The sequence below is a fragment of the Oreochromis niloticus genome, linkage group LG10, assembly GCF_001858045.2.
Source record: "Oreochromis niloticus isolate F11D_XX linkage group LG10, O_niloticus_UMD_NMBU, whole genome shotgun sequence".
Lineage (NCBI taxonomy): Eukaryota > Metazoa > Chordata > Actinopteri > Cichliformes > Cichlidae > Oreochromis > Oreochromis niloticus.
In genome coordinates, this window is record NC_031975.2 from 23,342,090 (window position 1) to 23,369,389 (window position 27,300).

A 27,300-nucleotide genomic window follows, 5' to 3' on the forward strand; every position below is an offset into this window, starting at 1 on the left:
TGTTTGAAAGCTTTCTGTGATAGTTTAACTTGTTTAATCTCTAATTGTTTTAAAATGATGCAGCTTTGCAGTGTCTCTTGAATTAACACTGTGTACGAAAGCTCTTTGGTTTAGATTTCCTCAAAAGTCAGAGACAGATTGGAAAGGTATCACTGAGTGATTTTCACACATAGAATTAAAATGGATTGTAATTGCTCAGCAGTACTCTGCCAAGTTCTCACCAGTGAGCTTTTACATGCGAGTCCATCAGATCTCATTTTGTCACTTGACAGTGGAAGGGGTCAAAGTCAGTAGGAAATTAATTTGATTTGCGATTTGGTAAAGGATGAACTAAATTCAGTGCTATCTATCTCTTATGTGGTTAGTTGTAGTTTTTCGGGGACAATCTAAGTTTTTAAACATAAATATACATAAATAAAGCATGAATATGGTTGCTTAGTCTTTCCTGATCATAGTGAGTTTAAAAAATGCTGTAAATTCTCATTTTATCGCCAAACTAAATTCAGAGTCAGCTCAAACAGATTTGCTACCATTTTAAATGAGGAACCTGACAACACTTCAAGTACAAGTCAGTGTCTGCTAGTTAAGCATAGAAAGTAAAATCGGGCAGCATGAAATGTCTGAATGTTACAAAAATCCATCCAACAGTGACTCGTTTAACATGTTCCATCCCATTTGTTTAATTTCTGCAAAATGGGTGAGGTGTTGGAGCGTGACACATCCTCAGGACAATGCAAACATTGGAGGTCTCCTGCCGTGTTCACGTTTTCATTTTCTGTTACTTAAACCTGATCGCAGTCAGTCATATGTGCAATACCTAACAAAACCTCAATCTTGATCACAGCTCTGGATTGAGGGATTCATGCTATGGGAAACAAAGGAAACACTGAATGGACGGAAACATCAGAGACAGGGCAGGTTCTGTAATATCAATTTTCTCATTTAATTATATTTCTAAATGTCAAATTGTTTATTTATTGCATCTCCTTTAAAGCAGCTGGATTTTCATTCATCGCTGACCGTGTGGTATGTGATTGGAATAAGCCAAACAGAAGCTAATTGTAGTCCTACTGATGCTTGGACTGGATTTTAAGTAAATATCAGCCATTGTTCTGGTTAAAGAGTAAGGTTAAAATGGGGCGGTCCTCTGTGGGGTGATGGACTGGGTGTGCTTCTCACAATTAGTGGTAGGTAATTAATTACATGCTGACAAGCCTGGATGACTGTATTAGTAGTTAGAAAGGCTTTCAGCGCAAAGCTTTAGGTAATGACTTAGATGAGGTTTTTCTGGTCACAAACGAGTCACATAAAAAAAAAACCAAAGCAAAATATGAATTGTCTGTCAGAACAGCTTCAGTGTACTTTGGCGCTGACTCTACATGTCTCTGAACCTCTGCTGGAGGGACTCTTCCATGTTATTCTTTCATTTGGTATTTAAATGACGGAGGAGAGCGCTAACTTGTCAGCCAGAAATCTCCCAAAGTCAATTGGATTGCAATTTAGTGACTGGGAAGCCCATACCATATAATTCATATAATTTTAATACTCATCAAGCCATCCATAATCCCTTTGTCCTTTTTGAATGGAACCTTCTCATGTTGGAAGAGTCCATTCCCATCAGGATCAGAAAATTCACCCCCTAAACCCCGCCAGCAAAATGACCCCCATAACATATAACATAACTCTGTACTGTGTAATGCTTTTTTCAGATGGCATTGCTGGATCGCGGGATGCTGCTGCTAAATTCAGTTTTCTCATCGCTGCTAGGCCTCCACTTACAGGGTAACTTGAATATACATATTGTATAATTTGTCAAATTTTCACATTGTATTGCCAAGGCCATCTAAGCCCACACACGCTGGTGAGGTTAAAGCACATGCTGAAAGTCAGATATGCATATATCATATTACAAAGATGATTTGTGAGCACTAAAGTAGCCCCAGTTCATTCATCTGTACGGGGAAGTTCTCACCAAAATAAGATGATGGTTGCATCTGTTGTGTGTTACATTGTACAACACTGACCCAGGCAGCCACCCTTCAAACTGCTTTTTGTGCAGGAGGACAACTTTGAGGCTGGAAACAATATCAGTGAATTCAAGTGTTTTCAATGTTGCTAATAGAGACCACATTGCCTCTGTTTGCACTCTAACGTGTGTGTCATCTGTATTGTCTCAAAGTGAATGCACTAGCTCCTTTTTAACAAATTTCTGTGGAGGTGTGCATTGTTCAGTGGTTAGAAAACTGAGGTTGAAAACAATAATAGAAGACAGAGGAATAAAAAGCAAAGCTCTTTTTCTTCCTCAGAATTATATTTTTCTATTTTTAAATAACCCAACAGAGGAGGGATCTTCCTCCCTTGTTGGATTTATGCCACCTTGCAACTCCTGCCTCTGCTCCACTAACTCGCTGGCTCTTTCTGCACTGACTGCAGAGACCAACCTGCAATCAATACTCCAGAAAAGTGCTGAGAAGACAGCAAACAAGCTGACCACATACTGTGAAATCAGTAACTGTGGTTTAATTAAGAGTTTCCAACTGTAACCCAATCACAAAAACAGTTACTAAAGAAATTAAAAACTTAATAACCCTTTATGGACCATGTCTTGGAGCCTCATGTCTCAGAACTTGAACTAGCAAATGCTTCTTACTTTTCCATGATAAATCTCTTAACTGGTTAAAAATCCATTAATTCATTCATTTCTCTTTATCCCCCTTTGGATTAATCAGTGTATTTTATCACTTCACCACTCTATTTTCTCTGAGGAGAAGGAGGAGGGCCGCTTTCTAAGTGACCGGACTGACCTTGCTACAAGGCCAAGCTGGACCAGGCCAGGCCAGATGTGGCTCCTTCAGATAATTGACCTCAGCTGATGGCCAGAAGCAGCAGCAGCAGCAGCAGACAACCGAGGCAGACCTCCCATTAGTGAAGTCCCTGGATTCTGGCTCCTTAATCCATTCACCTACTAATTCTGTGCTGCCAGCAGTCCCGCCAGAGGAAGACAGACAGACAAACAAGAGAGGGAACGAGGAAGAAAAGAGAAGCAGAGAAAGCGGGGAGGGCAGTTAATGGGACATTGCAGAGGTGGAGGGGAGTAAATGACAAACAGAGAGAGCGGGTAGAAAGGGACAGAGTCGAGAATGGATGAGTGGGACGGGCAGGTGCGGCAGGCCTATGTTTTGTGAAGACCTTGAGATGGAAAAATAATAATTCTCCCTTGCATAAATGTCTCCTGCCCCTGAGAGGAGAAGAGAGACATGGAGTTGGGGGGGGGGGCAGCAAGTGAGAAGAGAAACCACAAGCAGGAGAGAGGCTTTCTGGGATTTTTCCAAGTAGCTGCAGTGCGTGATAGCGGCCCATATTTTTCCTCTCGTGTGTGAACTGCATTTTCACTCCCTGGCCGTGGAGGGGTGGTTTGAGGCAGGGGGACTGGTAGTGGCAATCGGATCCCGGCAAATAAAGATAAAAAGGTCATTGAAAGTCAATCTTGACTTAAGTCTGCTTTCGGAGCCTCCAGGGGGAGTGCACAGGCCAGCGTTTAGCATGTGGGCTTGTCTGTAGTGGGACTCATTGCAGACACAGTGTGATAGTAATCACAGTGTGCGCTCGATGCCAAAAACAACCAGCAGCCTAACATTTGCACACACATTTGTATGGCAGTTGTTTTTTGATCAAATGCACCCCCGGTTGTACATTTCCCATGTGGTGCAGCAGTAACTACTGAACAACCACTGGCTGTTCTTATCTGTGTGAACAGAAACATATTGTTGTCTATTTTACTGATAAATGGCAGTTTCACGCTGTCTTCTTCGATTTAAAAGACAAACCGTCTGTAAAAAGGAAAATCCATTTTATCTGGGATAGGAGGGACTGCAGAAATGGATATCATGCCGATTCCAGAGAGACGAAAAGTATCAGCAACAGAAGGTCCTAAATAAACTCACATCTGTTACCAGTGTAACCGTACTGTTAAAACTATCGACAAAAATGTAACTTTGTATGAGCCAATGCAAACATATTTTTTGAAGCCTTGTCACAATGCCATATTGTATGGAAAATAGGAGCGATCTATTATTTTTAGCATATAAATATTTCAGTAACGCTTCATCATTCCCTCTATACTACATACCTTTTATAATTAGTTTTAGCATGGCAGGAAATCCAGGTACATAATGGACTCTGTTGATGAAAGAGTGCTCTGAACTGACGTGAAACAAACTTTTCTCTCTAGAAAGCCAAACAAGTTTAACTTTCCTCATAACTGGTGCTGCGCGTGGAGAACAGATCTTTCTGTGAAGGAAATCACCTCTCAGTGACATCAACCAGACCCCAGAGTAGAAAAAAAATGTTAGAAACTGAGAGTTTGGAGTGATCTAAACCTGAGCGAGGCTGGCTCATTTGTTATTATGTGTAACTTAATAAAAAGTACATTTTAAGTAGTGACTTGCTACTTCTCCATTAAATTATCATCAAAATCCAACAAAGAGAAAGCAGCAATTTTGCTCATTTTCTTACATTTTGATCCATCTCGCTCAGTGTAACTTTGCACACACTGCTTTGATGGAGGTAGATGGGTCAAGAAGTCAGATAACTGGTGGTCTTTTAAAATAAATGTTTATATCTTTCATATAATGTGCTTCATTCTTTGCTCAGCCACCCACAGCTTTCTTTGACTAGGCTGTGAAGTCCTAGCAGCTCGACTCAGCACAGTCACTAATCCCAAAATGACAGTCATGTGTCAGTTTTGTTAGAATTATTGCGGTACAGAAACAGAGTCCTGGAGGTAATAACATAATTTTCTCAGGACACATATAATTATAGTAATTCATGCTGTTGTACTTGGGCTTGCAACCATATTCTCGTATTGGCCAAATGCTCTTTTTGATTGTGTGAGCCAATATTTTGTAATAAATCTTCAGCTCCATAAATCAAAGTGTAATTTGCAGCACAGCATGAATGTTGGCTTGTTATGTCACTTAATACTACAAGCAGCATGTTGACTTTGGCTTGATTTAAATAAACTCATTAATTAAGATATTGGGCTCTGAGTGTATCCTGAATATACATCGAGCTCTTCAGACGCTGGCTACGCTGTTAACGTGGGAAACACAACGAAATACTCGTGTGCTGGTGTCTGAGTCAAGAAGTTTTTGTTGCCACCTCAGTGAGCCTCTACATGTACCATCAACTTTTCCATACTTTTTCAGCCAGCATGTCCACATAGCAGCTTTTTTAAAAAAGTATTTTCTTTAACCATGACTTTAGTCTTGAAATATTCAACATATGAAAGTTCTCTCCAAAAAACATACCTTGGGCCACATTAAAAAAGCAACATTTTTCTGCTGCTTGCAAGCTTTCCTTCTCTGGTTGTAACTTTCAGCCACAATCGGTTTAGTAAAGTAGATACACTTCATTAGGTACAACTAGTTCAGGTTCAACTGCTTGCTAATCCAAATATCTAATTAGCCAATCACATGGCAGCAAATCCATTCATTTAAGAATGTAGTAATGGTTAACATGACCTGCAGAAGTTCAAACTGAGCATCAGATTGGGGAATAAAAGATTGATTTTAGTTGTTTAGCTGTTGATATATTTAGTTTTTCCTGCACAACCGTCTCTAAGGTTTACAGAGAATGATCTGCAACCTGCAGACTTGGTTAGAAACTATTTGTTTTTAGTACTAAAGAAGCCTCTTGCATGAGAGGGAAACAGCTCCACAAACCTAAAGAAGTCCAGTTGATTTCTTTTTTCAAGCTGTCATAGTCTGCAAAAGAGTATACAAAAGAGCAGCACGTCCCGAGCCAAATGTGTTATTGATGTCAGAGGTCAGGGGAGAATGACCAGTTAGCTTCAAGTTAAAACGAAATAAACTGTAACAAAATAACTGCTTGCTACAGCCAAATTATGCAGAAGAGTATCTCTGAATATGCAGCATGTTAAACCTTGAAGCAGATGAGCAACAACAGCAGAGGACCACCCCAGTTGGCCCTCATGTTAGCTTAGAATGCAAAACTAAGGCTACAATTTATACTGGCTCACCAAAATGAGATAATACAAGATAAGAGAATTGGGATCAGCATATGACGTAAACAACACGAAAGCATAACTCCATCCTGCCATGTATCAACAGTTCAGGCTGCTGGTGGTGTAATGGTGTGGAGGATATTTTCTTTGCAAACTTTGACACCTTAGTACCAACTGAGCAGTGTTTAAACCCTACATGATACCTGAGTATTGTTGTCTCTGAATCTGCAGCATCTGTATGATATCATGTCAATATAAACCAAAATCTCTAAGGAGTGTTTCCAGCACCTTGTTGGCATTAAATTAAAGAAAAACCAAATGGGGTCCAACCTAATACTTGCATGCCTTACATAATGAATAGGCTGGTGGGTGTAAGTTCCAACTAAAGTCACTTGATACAGTTGAAAAAGGTATGATTTTTTTTTAAAACATGTAATTTTCTAAAACAAGTGCACATGTTCTTTGTTCAACTATAAAAAAAATTTTGATTTTCTGGGGACTACATTCAGCTGACAATTAATAAACCTTTGTTGTATTTTGTGTGATTATCTCAACACAAACTATAGTGCACATTAACATTAACAAAGAACAATAAACCTCTGGAAGCTGCCAGGCCTAAGAACTAAAAGTGGTTCATCATTTTGCAGACACACCTCCACTCAATGTCCACAGCTCAGCTTAACAGCTGTGTGAAGGTGATATACACTGAATGTCTTTCAGCACCTGAATGTATACCACTGTAACAAACCCACAGCAGACCCGGGTGCACCTTCATGCTTTGCAGCATCTCACACACTTTATTCTTACAATATTCACACGGCAGCTGTCTACACTCAACTCAGTCGGCTGCAGCTCCACAGCTCACAGCCCGTCTCTCAACAACAACAACAAAACTGCAGGACCAAGTACCATATTTAAGTCGGCGGGGCATGATTGCGGATGCCGTGCAGGTGCGTCCGCCTTCCCTGCACAGCACCGCAAGCCACACCCCGCCACAATCACCTAGCTCTCTTCTTGGTGAAATGTATTCCTTTGCTTTTTTGTGACCCTTTGTAACAGCACATTTGATTCAGGATAGAATCAGAAGTGTTGTGCAAACTACTTCTCACCTAGTTTGCTACAAACCTTTATATCAGCACCAATATTTCCTTTTTTGCCCTTTTTCCCTGAATTAATTCATCCTGATTTGGTTGAAGAAAAATAAACCCAGATACTTATTGGATATACCCATTTTAATGCTTGTCACAGAACTCAGAACTCCACCGTAATAAACCCTAATATATTACTCCAAATTGGAGTCAAGTATCAAACTCCTAGTGTCATGATGTTGAGTGTTTGTTTATCCACTTTCTGTTATATTTTGTAAATCATAGTCCGTTTGGACAGTTGTCAGTTTCCCTCCTTTGTGATCGCTTGTCCTGGCCTCATTAATGTAACTCGTGTACAGTCTGCCTCACCTGTTCATTGACCTAATTATTCCTGTGCGTGTGTGTGTGTGTGTGTGTGTGTGTGTGTGTGTGTGTGTGTGCGCATTTACTCCTTTGGCTTGTACCCCTTGCAGTCAAGTGTTCTCACAGTCCTTGGTCCCCCCCCCCCATCCAGTTGTTATTTCTCACCCTGTGTGTGACTTTTTGGACTATTCTTGGATTTGCCTGTTGACTGTGCCTTGCTGGATATGTTTGGTCCACTGAGTGATCATCTGTTAATGACTTCAGCCTGTTTTTTGATTAAAGATTTGGACTGTGGAGCATTAATCTGCCTCTTAGTGTCCTGCAGGGTAAGCACACAAACACATAAAAATCCCAAATTACGCAGTTTTGTTCTCAACTTCCTAAAGTAATGATAGCACCAAATAGCATTGAAATCATCAATGTTAAAGAAGCATATTTGATTAAAAAAACAGCAACCCCAAACTATAGAGACAGGTCCTTACAGTTATCATTTATTTTCATCCTTTGTGTAGTTCTCGTTTTCTTCCATGACTGTCACAAACTTATTCAAACACTAATGGATACATGGCATGAAATTTTCCCTTGGTAGATAAAAACACCATCAGTCCTTGTCTGCAATAACGCAATCATAGGCTTCCTCATCCAGCAAGCAAAGGTTTTTATAGATGCATTTAACATGTTGAGAACATTTCAAGTTGTGGTTTATTTTTTTGGCCAACTGTTTTATTATAGCAGTACGCTCACATTCACAAACCTGATACCTGAAAAACTCGTGTTCACCCTCTGATATCAAGTGACGATGAAATCTGTGAATGAACAGTTTATGGAAACTTCTTTTTTGCAATGGCATGCAGGTTTCTGTTCAAGGGAAGTAGTAGTAAGGGCGAAGCTGTTTTGCCCTCATATGTCATGCAGGCTGTACACAGCTCATCGCATGATGTGCTTTGTTTGCTACCTCTGAAACATCAGTCTTTTTGAAATTGGAGCCGTTTTGCTGAATTTAAAAATACCTCCTTACGTAGATTCAATAGAAGATTTAAATGTAAGAATTAAGTAAGCAAATGTAAGCTGCTAATACTTTAATGTGAGCTGCCACCTTAAACTAATGCAGTAACAAAACAAAACAAAACAAAAAAAACCAGACAAGTGTGTGTGCGTATGTGTATGTGTTAAGTGTGATTGTGTGCGCATGAAACACACATGGATCAGATACATGCCACTCAACATCAGGCTGCACCTCTGATAATGATGATAAGATCTGAAAATGGAAAGTCTTGTTCCCGATGCTGACAAGGCAGGGAGCTTGTGCTTTATGTTCTCTCCTGGTAAATGTCACTGGCAGCATTGGAGGCTTTGTCCGTTTGTTAGTATCATGACATCACTTGATTTTAAGGCAGGTATATAATTTGTGGATCTTCTGTCATGAGATCATTATACATCAATATACATTACACAAAATACAAATAACACTTGAACATTACTGAATGTTAAAATCATCATTCTTTTGTTTTGGATATTTGCTCGTCTTTCTCCACTTAAGCCATTAGTAATATTGATGTGGGTCACAGTCAGCATTCTAGTCTTTAAAATGTTTTTATGGAGACAGGAAAGAGAGCTTTGTTTTACTATTCCATACTGGAAGCTTGCGAATGTCTTTCATGTAATGGCGAGCAAGCAAAAAGTTATAAAGTGCACAATAGAATGCAAATCAAAAGTAAAATAATAAAAAAAATGAATAAAAATGATAATAATAATAATACAAAATGAAGACATGGAAAACAAGACTAATATCATAGTAAATAAATATAGAGATATAAAAAGTGAAAGATCAGTGCTCATCTAAAGTGATACGATGTTTTAGTTTTTAGTTTTGGATATACTTTCAATTTCACAATGTAAATTTGTTGATTGTTATCATTATCATCATCATTATTATTATTATTATTATTATTATTATTATTATTAGTTGATTTCCAAATATTCAGAATTTTGTGTTACTTTGATTTACTGACAGCCTATTTATAGCAAACCATTGCTCGACTGTATCGAATTATTTGTTGACAGTATCCAGCAGTTGATCCAGATTTTCTTCACAACCAAACAAAGTAGTATCATCAGCAAACAATATGCATTATAAATTCATAAATACCTTACATAAATCATTTATATATATAAAAAAATAAAGGACCAAGTACCAAGCCTTGTGGAACACCACATGTGACTCTTTATAATTATGAGCTCGTGTTATTTACACTGACATACTGGTACCGATCTTCTAAATAACTGATTAACCAGTTCTGTGGTATCCCTCTTATTCCATACTTTTCTAACTTTTTAAATAATAATATTTGGTCACTGGTGTAAAATGCTTTTTGTAAGTCCAGAAATATTGCAACTGCAATGTCTATACTGTCAAAAAAAAAAATGTTTCTACAAAATCTACTAGAGCCAGTGTTCCTTTTTTTCTCTGTAACTGTACTGTTCATGCAAAAGTTTTTGTTTATTTAGGAATTCAATCAACCTTTCATGCAACCTATGAAGCATGAATTAGATGTTATGGTCGTGAAATAAAAATGATACGCTTTAATAAGGTCTTGTAAGTGCATAAAACTGAAAACAGGTACTTTCAGCCTTTTGTTAGGTGGTTGCTAGGCATTTTGATTTTATATAGAAAGGAACCTTCAGGAGCATTAAATATGCCTATGTGTCAAGTTCGGTTGCTCAAGTTAATGGGATAGGAGGTTACTGATCCATCCATCCCACTTATCCAGTTCGAGGCCTGGCTGTTATGGGGAGAGAGGCAGGGTAAATCCAGGACAGATTGTGAGTCTACAGCAACACTGGTGTTCCCTTATATATTATGCAAAAAGATGTCAAATCTGAACATTTGGCAGCTCAGCTATAAACTAGATTTTATGTTTTAAAATGAGTGTGAACCAAAAACGTAACTGATGGTTCGGATTTCTTAAATGGTGTTTTAGAACACACTTCAAGGCCGCTTCCATAAGGAAAGAAACAAATCCTGAAAATGTGACTTACAAACTGCTTTCATTTGAATATTTGAACCCGGGACAATGGCAGCAACAGTGGCAGCTGCTGCAAGTTTATCATTCATGACAGTTTGGCTGAGCTGCGGTTAGCTCGCTCAATAATGACACATAACACAGAACAGAAAACTAAACAGTGGCTTAAATTGTGTGTGCGCTGTGGAGGTTCCTCTTCACTGAAATCTCAAACCCAAAGTGTTTGAAATGAGCCAAAGCACAAAACATGCAGCATCTTGAGCTACTATTTGTGATACGTGTTTCATGGCAACAGTAATCCAAAAGCAATCCGATGTGAGCAGCAATTCAGGATTCAGCCTGTTGGTTTACTTTGCTATGAATGTCGGTTATTGTTCTCATAGTTATTTGAAATGTAAAAACAAAACTACATGTCTGAAAGAAGAATGAGAATAAATACTTCATTGTAAACCTTTTCCTACTTTCCAGACAGTCCTTGCTTTAGATTAATTTGAGTGTGGTTTCAAAATCAATGTGCAGGGATTTAAACACAGTTGGAATGGGGCTATAAAAATGTTATCTGTCACTGTCAGTATCTGCTTTTATTGATTGATTTGAAGCCCGTTATTGTCAACAATTTGCTGATATGCTGATAATAGATGCAGACAAGACGGTGATTAGGATGGATGGCACCCTACTCAGGTCTTTGAGGTGTTTGAAATTGGATTTTAATGGCTTCCTAATACACTGAAATATGTCTGCTATTACTCAAAATCAACATAATGCCATGGAGAGCCATCATTAGTTATGTGTTTAATTTGGGGTTTTATAGTAGTATCCTTACACTCAGAAATAAATGTTGACCTGCTTGTGAGAAAAGGTCTATGGTGCCGTATTAGACCAAAGCTGCTTTTTTATTTAAATTAAATTTTTGGATCTAAACGGAGACTTGGCATGTTTACAGGATGCAGCAGCTGTAGCACAGATTTCAGGATCATGTGAACTGCTGCAGGGACCTGGTGGCAGCAGAAGGAGAAAACAAACAGAAGCTGAGCAGCATTAGTGTAAGTTGAGGGGGAGGCCTTGGTTTAGCAGAGATTGTTTTGTTTCTAGATGGGCTGGATTGCAAATGTCAGTCACACAATGGTTAGAATATCCCTGTAACAGCTTTAAATGCAAGTTTTGGACTCCTTCACCATAGTGCTGTATATTCGACTTGTCAAATACTAATAACTGCGCCACACTCATGAAGCCTTTGTTAACATTTGTTAATGTTGCTTCCTCCTTTATGCAGTTGTGTCAGCAAATACCATTTCAGTCTGGTCTTCTGGTTGCTTGAAAAGATTTCCTCCATAGCCCACTATGGTGAAACTTCAGCCATGGCCACATTAACCTCTTACGGGGCCCAAGGGTAGAAATTATGCTGTCGGACCCCCACTGATCCCAACGCAGAATGCTGTTTGGGTAACTTTATCATGTGATCAGAGACACTGGGATGGACCTGTGCTACTGTGGAACATCACCTGGCTGAAACATTTTCAGTAGAATTTGACTAATTAAATACAGCTTTATAAAAGAATGAGCACCATCTTATAAAGGATAATGCACTGCAGTGGAAAAAATTCACAACTATGACTGATAATCTGCTTCAATGTAATGATGTCGACTAGTGTGTGTATGTGAGGTGGGGATTGGGTGTATTTTAAAGCTTTTTCATAAACAACTAGTGTTTTTTATTTAATATCACTGTAGATTTTATAATAAAACTACAAATAAAGCTTTGCTTACAAATTAAACTTAGATTTTCTTGAGTTTGTTTGTTTCCCGGTTAGCATCAGCTCTAAGGCTTTAGCCATTTTAAGAGCTTAGCTACGAGTTACCATGCCACTGTTCAGAAACAGTGCTTGAAATTGTTTTGAAATCCAGCAGAATTTCTTTGTGATACTGGAGTCCTTTTGCTATATTCTGCCGTGGTCTCAAGTTGCTGGGCTTCCACTAAGGTTTTATTTAGGTATTTTCCACCCCACCCCCTCCATCTGATTTGCAGAAAACCATTAAAAACTGCTAGCATTTCTTTTCCTTTTTTGTGGGGTTCAAAGGATGCCTTTAAATGTCTTGTTTTCTTCAGCAACCAGAGATATGCACTTAATCTTCACAAATGAGGAGCAGCAGTCAGTTGGATTGTTTTTTGTAATTCTTCACAATTATTATCAATATAGTTGATTAATTAATGTCTTGTCTAACATGTTCTGTGTGTTTTTTTTTTCTTTTATTACATCTGGTCTGTGTTTTAACTCTGTAATGTGGGTAAGAGAAGGGGCTCAAAATGGGATAAAACACAGCACATTATCATTATTTATCGCTGGCTCGGTTGCAGTAGTCACACTTGCTTTCTTGTGTGTCACATTTCCTCTTTGTGTAGTCTGCAGAATGCAATGTGGGAATTAAGCAGAACTCGCTCAAGTCTATTTCGAGCACTGGGGGAGAAATAGTATGCAATTAACAGGATATTTAAAAAACATGTGGTCATTGTATATAAGGAAAGAAGATTTTAAATGCTTTATCTCATAAGTGATGACCTATTATTTTTCTTAATCCCACACCAGGTGTAGTTTGTTGTTATCTGGATGGATGTCTGGTCATGAAATGTTGGCTAGATTTAGTTGCAGAATTTGGAGAAGTGAAAATAAGTGTTGGTTATGTGCTGTGAATGTGTTGGAGTTTTTCCAAAGTGGGGCCTTGGAACCTGTAGACCCAAACGTGCAGAAAGTACCGGTGCTACAGTGAACATACACCTGGTTTACGGTGTTTAAGCTATTCTATTCTATTCTATTCTATTCTATTCTATTCTATTCTTGTATCTCCAATAATTCAGGAGCAGTGGGGATTTCCTCAACAGAGAAACGTTAGTTCAAATATTTACCGGCTATAATGCATCGTGTTGAACTTTGCCCTCCAGGTTCGGGCGCATTCACGTCTTTATTTACGACTGGAAACGGGTATTATGGGGAAGGTTTACGACGGCCTGCGCGCTTTGTTTTTGTTACGGATCACCGTGATTCTTTGGCTGCGCTTTGTCCTCTCGTCAAACATTTCTAAATCAAAGCGTATGGCTGCAATTACACCCGGTGCGCAAGCCCGTCTAAAGTAAATGTTCTGTGCGTCCGTGCGCTCAGGCGCGCCCTAGGAAAGAATTTGCAGCCGGGCACGCGGTTGATATGACTGTTGTGACTTGTTGTGGATAGTGAAACCTCAACGACAAAAGAGCGTCAGCAAGGCCACGGCAGAAGGTTAGAGAAATAAAAACTGTAATAAAAATGTGCAATAGTCCTTTAAAGGAGGATAACCTATATCTAATCGGATCTGGAAAGCTATCCAAGAGCCACAAACTCACCCCGTGTTGATATTTCATTTTAAATGAATAAAACGACTTTAAAAAGAGGAAAGATCTCCTCAAACGGTCATGTGCTGAGAGTGGAGGTAACATTATGTCAAGATACAATTATGACGAAGTTGTGGGAGAATAATATGAAGCCCCCTTAGAAGATATAATTCATTCACACTTACTTTAGAGGAGCGTGAGTCACACTGCATTTTATGCTCATTAAATTACCTTCATTTTACACGAAGTATCGAGAATAATTACCACAGAATCAAGGTAAACTTACAGTTGAGCATGGGAAACAGAGACTTTGATACAAAATGTAAGAAGGTGAGTATTACCTTAAGGAAATTGCTGTGTGTACCGTGTAACTAAAAAGTACTTTAAAAAGTATTAGTATTAGTTAAAAAATTATTTTCAGTTTACACTGGAGTTTGCTCTCTCATTGAGATATGTATATATAAAAAATCTGCAATCATTTCTTTTCACTATCCAGTTGTGTTGCCTCTAATCCAATATCGTCTAAGACAAAGCGCTATCAGTTAAAGCACACACTGGTGGCTGCTCCAGCAGCGCACTAATATCAGTCTAATGGTGAGTAATATAGATATGGGGATTTCTGCAGGTGTCAGAAAACAAGATAGGGTATTGACTGAAATCATTTTGTGTGCACGGGCTTGTCGCCAGTTGCATTTTTTCTCCCCCCGGAGGTGCAAATAAAAGATTCTAGCCCACAAAATATCCTTCTAGATGTAATTAGATAAAATGTTCCCTCCAGGTGTGTTTGAAGATGTTTTTATTTATTTGTTTTGTAAAATCTGCTCAGTGTATTCAGCTTTTTTTCACCCCCTTTCAGAAAGTTTAACTGCCGTGTTTGTCAGTCCTTAATGTTCCTGAATGCGCAGTCCAGGTTTCCACACACGCTGGTGGAACTCTTAACAGAGCAGCTCAGGTTTCAGGTGATCTCAGAGAAACTTTGAATTCGAAATCATCCTTTTAGTGGGACATAATCTCCGTCCTTCAGTACGCAGACAGAAATAGCTCTGTGCTGCAGCAGAATAGCCAGGTTTGAATGACCCCAATATAATCTTCTGATGGGAACAAAAGTTGAGTAAAATTAACCACAAATCTATTACTGGAAAATCCAGTGAGCGCTGAGATGTGTTCATTAACACGATGACCAAATAATAATAAGAGCAGTTCATAGAAATGTAGCTGCTGAGGTCCCAAAGTTGGGTCCCGTGGATTTATCTACCCACCCTCCTCTGAAATAAAAATTATATTAAAGGAGCTTCAAAAAACAAAAACAAACAAAAAAACAAACAAACAAACACATAAAATTAAATATTACAGTTAAAGCTCGGACTGATTCAACTTTGTCGAAATAACCGCAAAAGATTCTTCATCTTTCTAAGATAATCCCCCTTCCCTTAAACTAAGTGGACCACTACGCTGGGGATATTTAGCCAACCTATTTATTTTTCTCATGTTTTGAGGGGGGAAACCCGGAGCCCGAGTGCTTGTCTCCTTAAACAAAGACTCCTCTAAGACATATACTTGAAATAAACCTCTCTTTTCCTGGAGTTTATTCAAACAAACATGTTACCATAAACACATGAGGACTTTGAATCACCTTTTGTATACAGTTTAGGCTAATGAACGTACTTCTGCAAAGTCTTACATTATTGTACAAAACACGTTGCACTCAAGTTAAACATGCAGGGTCTCTCTCACTCTCTCTCTTTTTTTTTCTATTGGAGCAAACAAAATGAAAAGCATTTCAAACGGGAGGCGTCGTGGAGTCACCCTGCATATGCGGTAAATAGAAAGCACACAGAAGCAGTATAAAGTATGTACAGTAAAGGCCGGATTTTCTTGTTTTCTCATTGATTCGTTATATGCTCGAATTTTTTTTTTTTTTTTTTTTTGCTATTATTATTTTGATGCAAATCCTCGCTTTGGTCGAGTCAGTCTTCAAAAGCAAGCAAGCACAAAAAAAGAAAAAAAATCCCACCGTCTGTTTCATATGTTAGACCTGTATATATTTACATTTAGATATGTACAGTGCAGCCATGTAACACGTCTTCATCATTAAAAAAAAATCCAAAAAACCTGGACATTTAAACTGCTGTGCAAGTTCACTGGTAAACACATGTAACCCGCATTATCCACGTTTTCTCTTTCATTTTCTTTAAAAAAAAAAAATGATTGCAACTAATCCAGTTTAGTCGTCTTTGATTTTTTTTCCCCCCGATCCGCAGGTAGCCCATAAGCTATGACACCATGTCCGCTTATCACATATTTATATATATATATTTGTATTTTTAAGGCCCCCCCTTTTGGCCCGTCAGCTGTTGTATTGACAGGCGTTCAGGCTGGAGCCCGGGCTCTGCAGGCCGCTGTATCCAAATGTTGGATGCTGTTTGGATTTAAGTCTGAGAGAGGCCAGGCTGGAGTTGCAAGTGTCCCGGTAAACGCTGTACGGTGAGCCGGGAGGCCCGTAAGGACAAGCCGATGATGACATAGCTGAGTTGATGCCGGATGTCCCGATCCCGTTCAGGTTGCTGATGTTGTTAAGACCTGGCGTGGGCATGCCGGGCACCGCGGAGTGGCCCATCCCGGAGGCCATGGTCATGGAGGAGATGGAGTTGGGGGCTGAGAACATGGACTGCGAGGTGAGGGGACTCATGGAGTTGAAGAAGGTGAAGTTCTTGGTGGACAGCGGTGCCGGAGTGAGGCCCTTGTTGGTCCAGTTGTTGTAGGTATAAGCCGGGTACATGTCGTCGTAAGGCTGCATGAGACCGCTGAACTGGGGCAGGTAGCTGTTCTTGCACAGGTCCATCTGCTGGTTCCGCTCCCGCTTCCTCCACTTAGCCCGGCGGTTTTTGAACCACACCTGGAGGGGACACAGAGGACCGTGAGCATTAACCACTGCAGAATGCTGTAAAATTAGTTTTCTTGTCATAAAATAAACCTGCAACGTTGCTACAGATGATACAGGAATGACTCGAGTCCACATCTGAAGCAGCATTTCAAGCGTGTGTGATATTCAGTTCATGAAGCATAAGTGTAATTTTTTTCTTAAAACGACACTAATGATCATTTATTGATGTTTGAATCATTTATTTCCACATATATTGTGGCAACAAGCTTCAGTCCCCACTTTGGTGCCCTTGAATTATTGCCTTTAAGGTGACTTAGTGCTTAGGGTGCTTTAAAACGTTGCGTGCTTATTAAAAAGAAAAAACAACAAATGTAAAAAATAAATAAATTACAGAACAAAGGCATTTCTAACTAAATGATTTTTGAATTTTATAGCGGTTAATTGTTGATGAGTTAAAATCTTTTATAGGCCCACAGCCATATTCAACAGTTTCAGCTGCGGTCCCAAACTGACTGAAGGCTCTTCAGTTATAACGTCCCATTTTCAATTTTCTCAGATGTGAAATATCAACAAGTCATAATTACAGAAAAAACACCGACTGCTTTTTAATCTATAATTAGTTACGAAACACGCACTTTATTGTTTTTGTTTTTTTTAAATACCAAACCAGTTACTTACTTTTGCTTATCAAAATCAATCCGGGCATTAAAAAGAAAGGATCCGTTTTTGAGTGAAACGCATATTCAGAGTTTCCATACCCGAGTCGAAAAACTAGACCTGGTCCTTGGAATCAGGGGGAGCAGTTTCAGCTATACCCGGTAAAATATGATTTATCTGTTTCCAGGTGTTTTGATATTATACATATTAGTATAAGTCTACCACACACTTGTAAATCACAACGAGAATGTGTGTTTACACCAGATCTAAGATGGAGGTGCATTAATGTTGATTGTTTTCGCCTCATTTCTATCAATGAAATAAGAAGTATTCCTTAAGATAAATCAGTGTAAATAAAAGGCGTGTGTGTCTGTGTAAGTCAGACGTAAAACCATCAGGTTCACAGAGCAACTCGAACAGCTCCGCGGATGACTCGAAATGAAACAGAAAAGCGCTTCTGGATATCCTCACACCTTATCAAAACCTAACAAAATACCGGCTAGTCGGTACTCTCCAATTCATTTTTAATTCATAGTAGAAACAATTTACAACTGGTATCACCAGACGGGCTCGCGGAAGCTATTTATAGTGGTGCGGGAACACTGTGCAGCCGACAAATTGTCCACAAAGACTTGAGCGATGTGACAGAGAGCTGTGGAGGAAACACTCAAGACTGCAGTTAGAGCCCAGCCTCGAGTTTCCTGCACCCAGCAATAAACTACATACTTTGGATTTTAATGACATTTGCACGACGAAAACCACGTTAAGAATATGAGTGTAATGATTGACGTCTCAAAGTGTGCTTATATATATATTCTGAAATTATATTTAAAATCATAATTGCATCTTATTTAACGTAAATGGATCTTTAAAATATTTCCAATTAATTTCAATTTCTCTGAATCTGAAATATCCAGCGTGCTATTACACGCCCCCCCCCCCCCCCTCTTTTTTTATTCCTAATAAAATTTTTATTCCTAATGAAAAAAGGGAGAGAAAAAAAGAGTCACTGTTTAAATCTGAACCTGCTCGTAATGACAGCAGTGAGTTTCCTGGCTTAAAAAGCATAAAAAGCAACTTATTTTCATTTCACACTTCAAATTGAAGCTATTATAAGAATTGTGCTGATTCAAATCAACGAAACATATTATTATTGTTATTATTCATTTTTTACTCAAAACAGTTTTTAAAAAGTAGCTAGAATAATTATAATACATGTAAGTCAGATTCATTAAAAAGCCATCTATATATACGGAGACGTGAACGCTCTCCTCCGTGGAGAAAAAAATCCCCCAAAACAAGGGTCCAGATTTTCGATGATGTCATCAAAATGCGAATCATCCATTGGCTACACTAGCAGATACACCCTTTGAAAGGACCTGCAATTTCCAACAGGTTCAACTACTTTTTTTTTCTTACTTTCTTTTTTAAAGCTTTCATTTCTTCTAAGTTTTCGGCATGAGACGTGTTAACATGACTGCGTGCCATTAAGGCCTGTAACGTCCTCTGTGCCAGTATTGGGAATTGTGCACGTGCTTTAATAACGGTAGATTTACTTTTGGATGCACCGTAGCTGACAGCTGACAGTCAGGGATGGCTGCAACTTAATATGTTAACAATATTCTTCTGAAAACCTCCGAGGTCTTCGGAGACGGATTTTCGTAAGCGTGTATTTAAAATGTATCACAGATTTAGTTTATTACTTCTGATCCGTTTAAAGTCACCAAAGTATGTATGTGACATGGACTCCGTTAAAAGTAGGAATAGTGACTAACGCATGAATTCAGAACCTTCAGGGAGATGTAATGACTTTAATATACATCTGGTTTCTCGCTGTACTGACAAACAGCATAAATGTTGGAAAGTGAGTCTGTGACATCCTTAGTTGAAAATTTCTACAAAGTTCTGTTTAAAGAAAAGTTGAAATTGGGTAAAAAATTCTTGTGGAACGAAGTTCAAAAGTTACATATTTTGACAATTAAAAAAATATCATTTTAAGTTATTAAAAAACATATCTTCGTTATTTGGTTATATTTTTTTTATTTGTTTTGGAAGTGACTTTATTTAAATAATTGCTGTTTTTGATGATCGTCTACTTGGTCAGCTTGTCTTTATTCAAACATTACGCACGGTTTACGCACGGCCACTATCTTACCCGCACTCTCGCCTCGGTCAGGTTGGTCCATACGGCGATCTCCTCCCTGGTGCTCATGTCAGGGTAGCGATTCCTCTGGAACGTGGCTTCCAGCTCCTGCAGCTGCTGGCTGGTGAAGTGAGTCCGCTGCCGCCGCTGTTTTTTCTTCTTGGGGTCGTCCGCGTTTCCATCATCGCTCCTGTGTTCAGCGTTTCTTTCCTTTTCTGTGGGTGACAAACCGGTGTGAAACAGCAGTACTCCTACAACATATTTTGAATGCCATGCAAATAAGGGACGTTTTAACAATGAAGAAGTTAGTGTGTGTACGTCGACAGTTCAATATTTCCCACGAGGATTGAGTACAGCGACGTGGATTTTTTTTTTTTAAAGTAAAGTAATTGAAAAAGACCCACCGCGATGAAACCAACCATTTTGGCTAAATTATTTACTAAGTCATTCATAAAAAATAAACCTCAAAAGAACAGAAACAAATTAGTCACACATTCACAAACGTGTGTCAGAGTTAACCATCGGTTCTTTTCGGTTTTCGCTTAGAGATCAATATCTTTACGATGAGGTCTGCCCACTCTTATCTCCCAACTGTCTTGTATTTTGTGTCCTAACAATTGCCTCGTTAAACTTAAGAGGCCACACGCGCAAAGGTCAGTCACACACACACACTCGCACACACAGAAAGGGAGCTAGGATTTTGAGAGTTTCCTAAAAACAAAACAAAAAAAGCTTAAAATCACGACACAAGACTGTAATTTAAAACGATTTACTGTCGTGAATGATAGTTAAAAAAAATAGAACTAACTGACTTTGGCGTATTTTCTATTTGCTTCTCGTGCGCCCTGAAATACGAGAAGAAAGGCCAGAAAGGCCTCTGTTTTTTTCCCTAAAAATTTGGAAAAGCTGAATAATAAAAAGTGTCTCCGGGAACTGTCAACACAGACCGCTTGGTTTTTAGTTTAGATTTGTGGATAGCTCCAATATTTATAGTTTGCTCTAATGCATTCACTGACAGCAGGCCAGGCTGCTCTGCACATTTTTCCCTGACACATCTCGGGTTCCTGCCAAATGTTTGGTTCTGGGAGCACAGTAAACAAAAAATGGGGTGTAACTGCACAAAAAAGCGCTCACAGACACAAACACACTCAAATACTAAGATTTGATGGAAACACATTTTAGAGTCTGTCGTTTTCGTGCACGCTGCCCGGGGACACACGGAAATAAATCAAGCAAACACAAGGGATAGAAAAGTTAAATATTCTTTCTCTTTGTTCTGTAGCTTTTAAGTGCTGGGGATGCCTCTCTGACAGTTCGCCGTAAAAATGCTTACGGACACGTAAAATAAACTGTTACAGCACTCAGGGGGAAGAAAGAATGGAGAGGCTAAAAGCACTCTGACTGTGTACCTGCCAACTCTGTGTCTGAAGACTCGCTGCTTGAGTTCTCTACAGTTTCTCGATTGCTGTTTGAAGTTCTCTGTAAATGAAACGCGGGGGCCACGTCGCGGGGCGGCGGTGCTCTCACTGCCTCTGCAATTCTGTCCAAATTCATCCCACCTTGAAGAGAAGGGTGCGTAAAAAGAGGAAACGGGGTGAATCCTGTGGATCGCGAGGCTTTCTTTCAGAGCTACGCTACAAAAAATCCACCCGCTCTCAGACACACACCACGACATGGGAGATTTAACCATGCAGGTTCGTTTGTTCTTCCACGCAAAACTTGCTTGGAGAGAATAGAAGAAAGAAAGGACAAAAAAATCACACGGCCCCGTTCCCCTCCTCTGAAGCAGTGACAACCCTGTGCGCTCTCCTTCTATCCGCAGCAAGGAAAAGCTTCCACCCGCTGTGACCGAGAACAAGCTCCGGCTCTCCAACCCTCACATGAGACCCACCCATCAGCTGCGTTTAACCTCCCCAAAACAAGAGTCCCACCCACTAAACATGCCCGCTGCAAGAAAATACCCACCCAGACAAGACACAGTCTGACGTCAGGCTTAACAAAGTGAAAAGGTGCTTTTAATTAATTATAGATTTATTAGACGTTTATGTCGCATTTAGATCAGGAAATTTCTTCCAGTGTGAGTGGAGCGAAACTATAAGAGGTGACTCATCTGTTAAACACTCCTAACAAAAAACCTGCCACGGTGGCTGTCTGCTCATTTGTTAGTCTTAAGGCTAGTTATTGTTATTACTTTGTATTTTATTTAATTTTTTTATTTTTTGCAGTGTACGCTTTGTCAGTTGTCGAGAGCGCACAAAGCGACGCTTTGCTTTCAGGAGTAAAAAAGGGGCCTTTTATTCGCGCAGGCATGTTTGAAATGTGTCCAGAGCAATGCAGCTGGGCGCGCTTATACACACACGGTCAGCCACACAATGTATATCTCGGATATGTACCGAGCTGAATAAACATTTGCCATCCAACACGGTCCTGCCCAGTTACTGTGTCTCCAGTATGAAAAGTGCTCGATGATATCAGGCTCGTTGTGTGCATGAATACGAGGGCTGTAACCTGACAAGAGTCGCTCTGTCAGCTCGCTGATTCACAAAGAAACAATCGGGAGTAATACACGGAACATTACATCTCTCATTATTTAACAGGATGTGTTTGTCCGTGCTGTTTTTTTATGCACCACATCGTTTGAACCACATCAGTCAAAGAATAAGTAATCTATCAGCAGCAGCAGATCGGTCTGCCCTGCACTTTGCCTAAACAGCCACCACCTCACCACTTCAGACATTAATGATATAATATATTTAAACTCCAACAACATGCACTCAGATTCCAGCCACTATAGATCCCAGCCTTTCAGTGACAACCGCAATATGACAAATGGACCGCTAATACTACACCTGGTTGCGCCTGGCTGTGGCTGCGAATGATGACACATTTGACTTTTGTGCGTTTTGTTGGCTCTGACGCGCAAACAGCAGCAAGCAGTGGCTTGATAAAGGAGCCCCAACATCACCAGAACATAACGTCTTTCCATCCATTAGCAGTGTTAATTCAAACCAACCTCATCCCTCTGAAGATGGATAACAAGTAAGATTAAATTAGATGCTACAGGGATTATAATCTGACATTCAGGTATGCGCAGTACTCACGTTGCTTTAGAGCTAAGTGAACTGTGATGTGCCTCTGTGCAAAACTGAAGAGCTGAGTTGTGTCGCCCTGGCTATTTTCGTGTCTTTCTCTTAGGAATGCACCGATGCAGGTTAGATAATATTTAAAGTTTTACCCAAGCGCGGGGCTTTTTTATGGGATGGCAGAAATGGATTCCATGTAACTTTTGCATGAGAAAAGATCTGCAGGCTTTCTGCCATAGACTCGCCAAGAAGGCTCTGTTTTAACCCAAACCATGAGCTTTTCATCCACCAAACCAAGTATTTCGCTCCCTGACCAAATTGCGCATGAAAGCTGAAAATAATGTAAAAGAAAAGAAGGCCAACGTAAAAAGCGTTTGCTTCAGACCAGTATGAGTAACCCTTTACATTTTGCTTTACGCAGGAAAGACATCATAGTATCTGGCCTTTACTCGTGTAACTGGAATCTGTGGGCAAAAATCTCCGTTTAGCATTAGGGTTTGAGTCATTAGACGCACAGAGTGTATAAATCACATTTCTTATTTGAAAGTTTGAGTTTGTATTTGAGATAAATATCTTTTCTATTTAAATGTGATGTGCCTATAAGTGTTTTGTTAAAATATGACAAACACTTACGGGCAATAATAATTTATTGAGTTAAATCACTTCTGAGTGACCAGAAATCACATGTTTAATAAATGTAAAGAGATCGAAATTTCTCTTTCTAAGCTGATTAAAGATCACTATAATTTGGCCACATCTGCGAGATGAGACCAGCTGACCTGCTGGCTTGTTCTGGCCGAACAAGGTCTGCTACCTCTTTCAGGTAGAGGCGCGCATAAGGCCTCAGCTTCTCAGGCTGACAGACAGTCAGACTGTCACAGGCGCCAGGGTCGAAGATTTTTGGCCATTGTATGAGCGTATGACTTTTGACACGAGATCCTCGTTCTGTTCAAAACTCCCCCGAAGGGTTTTTTGGCAGAGAATTGTGTTCGCTCTCAGAAATCACCTGCCGTGTTCATCAATATTTGCTCAGCCTTTCTGCACAGAGAGTGGCACGTGTTTTTTCACAGACATCTACACTGAATGCACTCAAGAAATTTGAATATAACGAAACTCATCAACGAACTTATTACATTTTTAGTGCACAGTGTGTAACTGTTGTTTTACTATGGCATAATTATTTGACTATCTAATATGAATGCGTCACCTTAACCTACTGAGGGTCACAGTCAACAAGTTTAACGCCGCAGCTTACCGAAGTGCTTTTGGGCACGACACCAGCATCGCCTACGTGCTTACTCATATTCCAAGATGGTTAAATGGTTTGGACACAATATTTGAAAACAATAAAAGTTCACCTGCATCTGAACTCTGGAGTAAGAAAGCAGAAAAGGCGTTGATGAGGTGAACTCGAGGACCTCGTGACCAAGCAGGTGGTCTTTACTATTCAGGTTGCGAAGGTTGAGTGAAAGAGACTACCTGTTGGTAGCTGGTAGGGTTTAGTGGGGAGATAGTCTATCAATGAAGTGCTTAAAGCTCTAGCTTGTTTCAAGATTGCAGCGGACTCCTGAAAAACTAAAATCAGCCTAGAAAAAAGTCTTATGTGCCATAAAGTATTAGCAAAAGCAAAAGCAGCGCTAAGAAATAACAATAAACCCAGTGACTCTTGAGGTCTCTACGGGAATATTATGGGATTTACAGCACATAGAGATTCGCCATGGCGGAGCTCTTATGAATTCTACTTTGTTCTGTCCACATGTTCCTGGCTGATAGATGGGGGTAATCTAAATACCCAGCCTCCTCAGCCTCCATCTCTGCCCGCGTCCCGCTCCTCCAGCACTCTGGAGGGCACTTGCGTGTGATGGATGAGTTAAAAAGCCTTTCCATCCGGCAGGACAGGTTAAAGGCCAGTGGCTAAGCAAACACTCATATTTTTCCCCCCAAGAAGTGAAAATAAACTCGGCGAACGCCGTGAATCACACACAAAAATACAGTCTTGGTGTATTTTTCTCTCCAGAGAAAGCGAGCACAGTAAAGCTAACCACAGGACCGAAAAAACAAAGCATATAGAAAATTAAAGCTGGCGAGCTGATTCAAAAGCAGGACAGCAGCGGAGATGTAACTGGACACGGTGCGTAACTGGAGAAGGACAGAGCTGATTATTGCCTTGGTGATGGTTTCCCTGCTTGGTCCAAGGCCTGTTTGACCTGGAGTCTGACAACTAAATAAACAGCCTGTGCAGGGAATGCAGGTGTAAATAAAACAACGTCTAATAACCAGCACAGGGAAACACCCATAGGACAAATCCACTAAACTGCAAGAATATGTGGAGTTTCCTTTTAAACCCCTTCATTCGTTGTTAAACCAGAGCCAGTCCGCCACACGTTCGGTCGTTTCTTTTAGTTTTACATACACGCAGTGTTGATATTTGAAAAGAGAGTGGTTCTTAATATGTGAAAACATAAAAATATACATATACTGCCTTTTAGGGTGAAACTTTATTGTTACTTCATATGATTATTTCCTCAGGGAACATTTTGTGAAATAGGTTGCACACGATCTTTCATTTAAATCCCCCCAAAACCTCGAAAATATTCCAAAGTTTTTAGGTATCTGTTTAACGAATGGGGGATTCTTGGCTTTTTGTTGTGATTAAATCCAGAAAAGATTGATCAATTGATGTTTATGTGAGCTACGACTGCTGGATCTGAAGACAAAGATTAAATGAAATATTTTCCACTGAATAGATTTGCGTGTTTATGTGTCGTTTGTAGCATCTGGCTTGATGTTTCTTTGTTTTTCCTTTTGTCTTTAGTGTTTAAATATGAACTAATTGTTTGGGGTTTTTCACCAGAAAGAACAAAGTTAATTGTTTGTAGGTTCTGAGATTCAGCTACAGGTTGGAGAAACAGTTTATCTGCGCTCACTCGTCTGCTTGATTAGTTATATATAGGCCTATATGGCCGATGCCAATTTGTGACTTTGCTTCAAACTCAAAGGGCTTTTTCAGATAAGCATTTTGCAGCTAATGAATCACAATATCCATTCTCTTCCGCTTATGCAATTTGGGGTCGCGGTCGGGCTGGAGCCTATCCCAGCTGCCAGAGCGAGAGGCGGGGTACACCCTGGACACGTTTCCAGTTTATCGCAAGGCTAACACAGAGAGACAGACAACCACTCACTCTAGACTTGTACTTCACAATCAGCAGTTATCCTAACATGCTTGCGTTTGGACTGTGGGAGGAATCCGAGACCCACAGAGACACGGAGCGAACATGCAAACTCGACACAAAAAGGCCTCAGCCGGATTCTAACCCAGTGCTAACCACCACCACACCACCGTGGATCTGAATATATATATGTGGATATTTTGAAAAGTCAAACATAATCAACACGTTAAACTGAGCACAGAAAATGTCATACCAGATTCCCCACAAGAAATCACATTCTTCGACAGATTCAGTTCCATTCCAGTTGCCTGAAAAACACAAAAAAGATAATTAAATCAAACGTTCCCCTCCAAATAAAAAAAATATCAAAAAGGCTAAACACTTCTCATTAAACCACGTCATATTATAGTTACATTTACAATATTTTTTTAAATACTGAATAAATGAAAGTTTGTTTAAAAAACAAGACAAAGCAGGCTGTGTAACAATCCTACAACAGGAAGTTTAATTCTTTCTGGACCCTGGTCTCATGTATTAAAATTGATTGTGAGAAGAAACATGCAAGACAATTAAAGAAAATAGCAAAACAAATAAATGAATTAATTAATAATAAAACTAAAAAAAAACATAACGCAGCTTTTCTGGTAATATTTATTCTTTTTCTCACGAAAGAAATGATTTTCATGTTTTCGGCTCGCAGAATGAGAAACACCCTGTCCCTTGCCCATCACAGACCCCCAATTTACCTCTCACTCTCTCTCTCTCTCTCTCTTTCTCTCTCTCTCTCTCTCTCTCACACACACACACACACACACACACACACACACGAGGGAGAAAGATTGACCCTCTTATCTAGAGGAATCCCTGTGCTGCTTTTATGTCCTCAGTAAATCTTTACTCAGTACCCTTCGTCCTTTAGTCCTTCGCGCTTCAGTGCGCGCACACGCTTGTACTCTATGTTAGTTACTTTAAGTATCTAATGTAGTGTTTTTCTGGGTTACAGTGGGAATAATGTTGTATGGTGCAGCTGGCTGACTCTAATGCTCAGACAAACTATTTTCACACTCGCTGCTGCTGTTCTATGCCAGAAATCGTTGCTGTGCGCAAAGCTCTATTCGCTCAGTCTCTACTCCAGCTCTTTGATCCCCAACTGGCCAACAACATGCTCTTCCTAAAGGAGTCAGCACTTTTAAATATTTTATTTTCTTCTTCACGCTGGACACATCTCCCCCTCTGATTCACATTCCCAATATCCTGAAGTGTTAAAAGGCACAGAGCGACATGCCTTCTGACCAATTCCCACAGCTAAAATCCACTGACCTGACACGACACCGTGCGTGCTTTACTCACCAGTTGGTTCCCAGCAGAAGACAGAAAAACGGAATAAACCCTCACGGTTTCCCCATACAGGTGTTCAGTAAATCCACTTTAGCGTCAGCTGCGCGTAAATGCTGCGTCCGCGGTAATCAGCACTTTGGTCGTCTCTGTGACGATACCTTGGTT

The 27,300-nt window shown here is 39.8% G+C and overlaps 1 protein-coding gene across 5 annotated transcripts; it reads right to left on the bottom strand.

Annotated features, from left to right (window-relative positions):
* Positions 1-15,429: 15,429 nt before the first annotated feature.
* Positions 15,430-27,300, bottom strand: pitx1 (paired-like homeodomain 1). 5 transcript variants are annotated; one of them, XM_005456145.4, is made up of 5 exons: positions 27,148-27,300; positions 26,051-26,105; positions 20,954-21,103; positions 19,557-19,759; positions 15,430-16,756 (listed from the first exon to the last, which is right to left on the bottom strand). In XM_005456145.4, the coding sequence occupies exons 2-5, from the start codon at positions 26,094-26,096 to the stop codon at positions 16,208-16,210; spliced, it is 948 nt and encodes a 315-aa protein (XP_005456202.1). In that variant the 5' UTR covers positions 26,097-26,105; positions 27,148-27,300; the 3' UTR covers positions 15,430-16,207. The 5 variants fall into 5 exon arrangements, with proteins under 5 accessions (XP_005456202.1, XP_025766417.1, XP_005456203.1 ...); XM_025910632.1 differs by lacking the exon at positions 27,148-27,300 and adding an exon at positions 26,465-26,495; XM_005456146.4 differs by lacking the exon at positions 20,954-21,103.

What these genes read in the sequence shown, in the direction of transcription:
- pitx1 (XM_025910632.1), bottom strand. An exon ending in GATTTCTTGTGGGGAATCTG is followed by an intron (nt 21,104 to 26,050) that starts GTATGACATTTT and finishes CTTCTCTTCAAG; the next exon opens with GTGGGATGAATTTGGACAGA. An exon ending in TTCAGACACAGAGTTGGCAG is followed by an intron (nt 19,760 to 20,953) that starts GTACACAGTCAG and finishes TGTCACCCACAG; the next exon opens with AAAAGGAAAGAAACGCTGAA.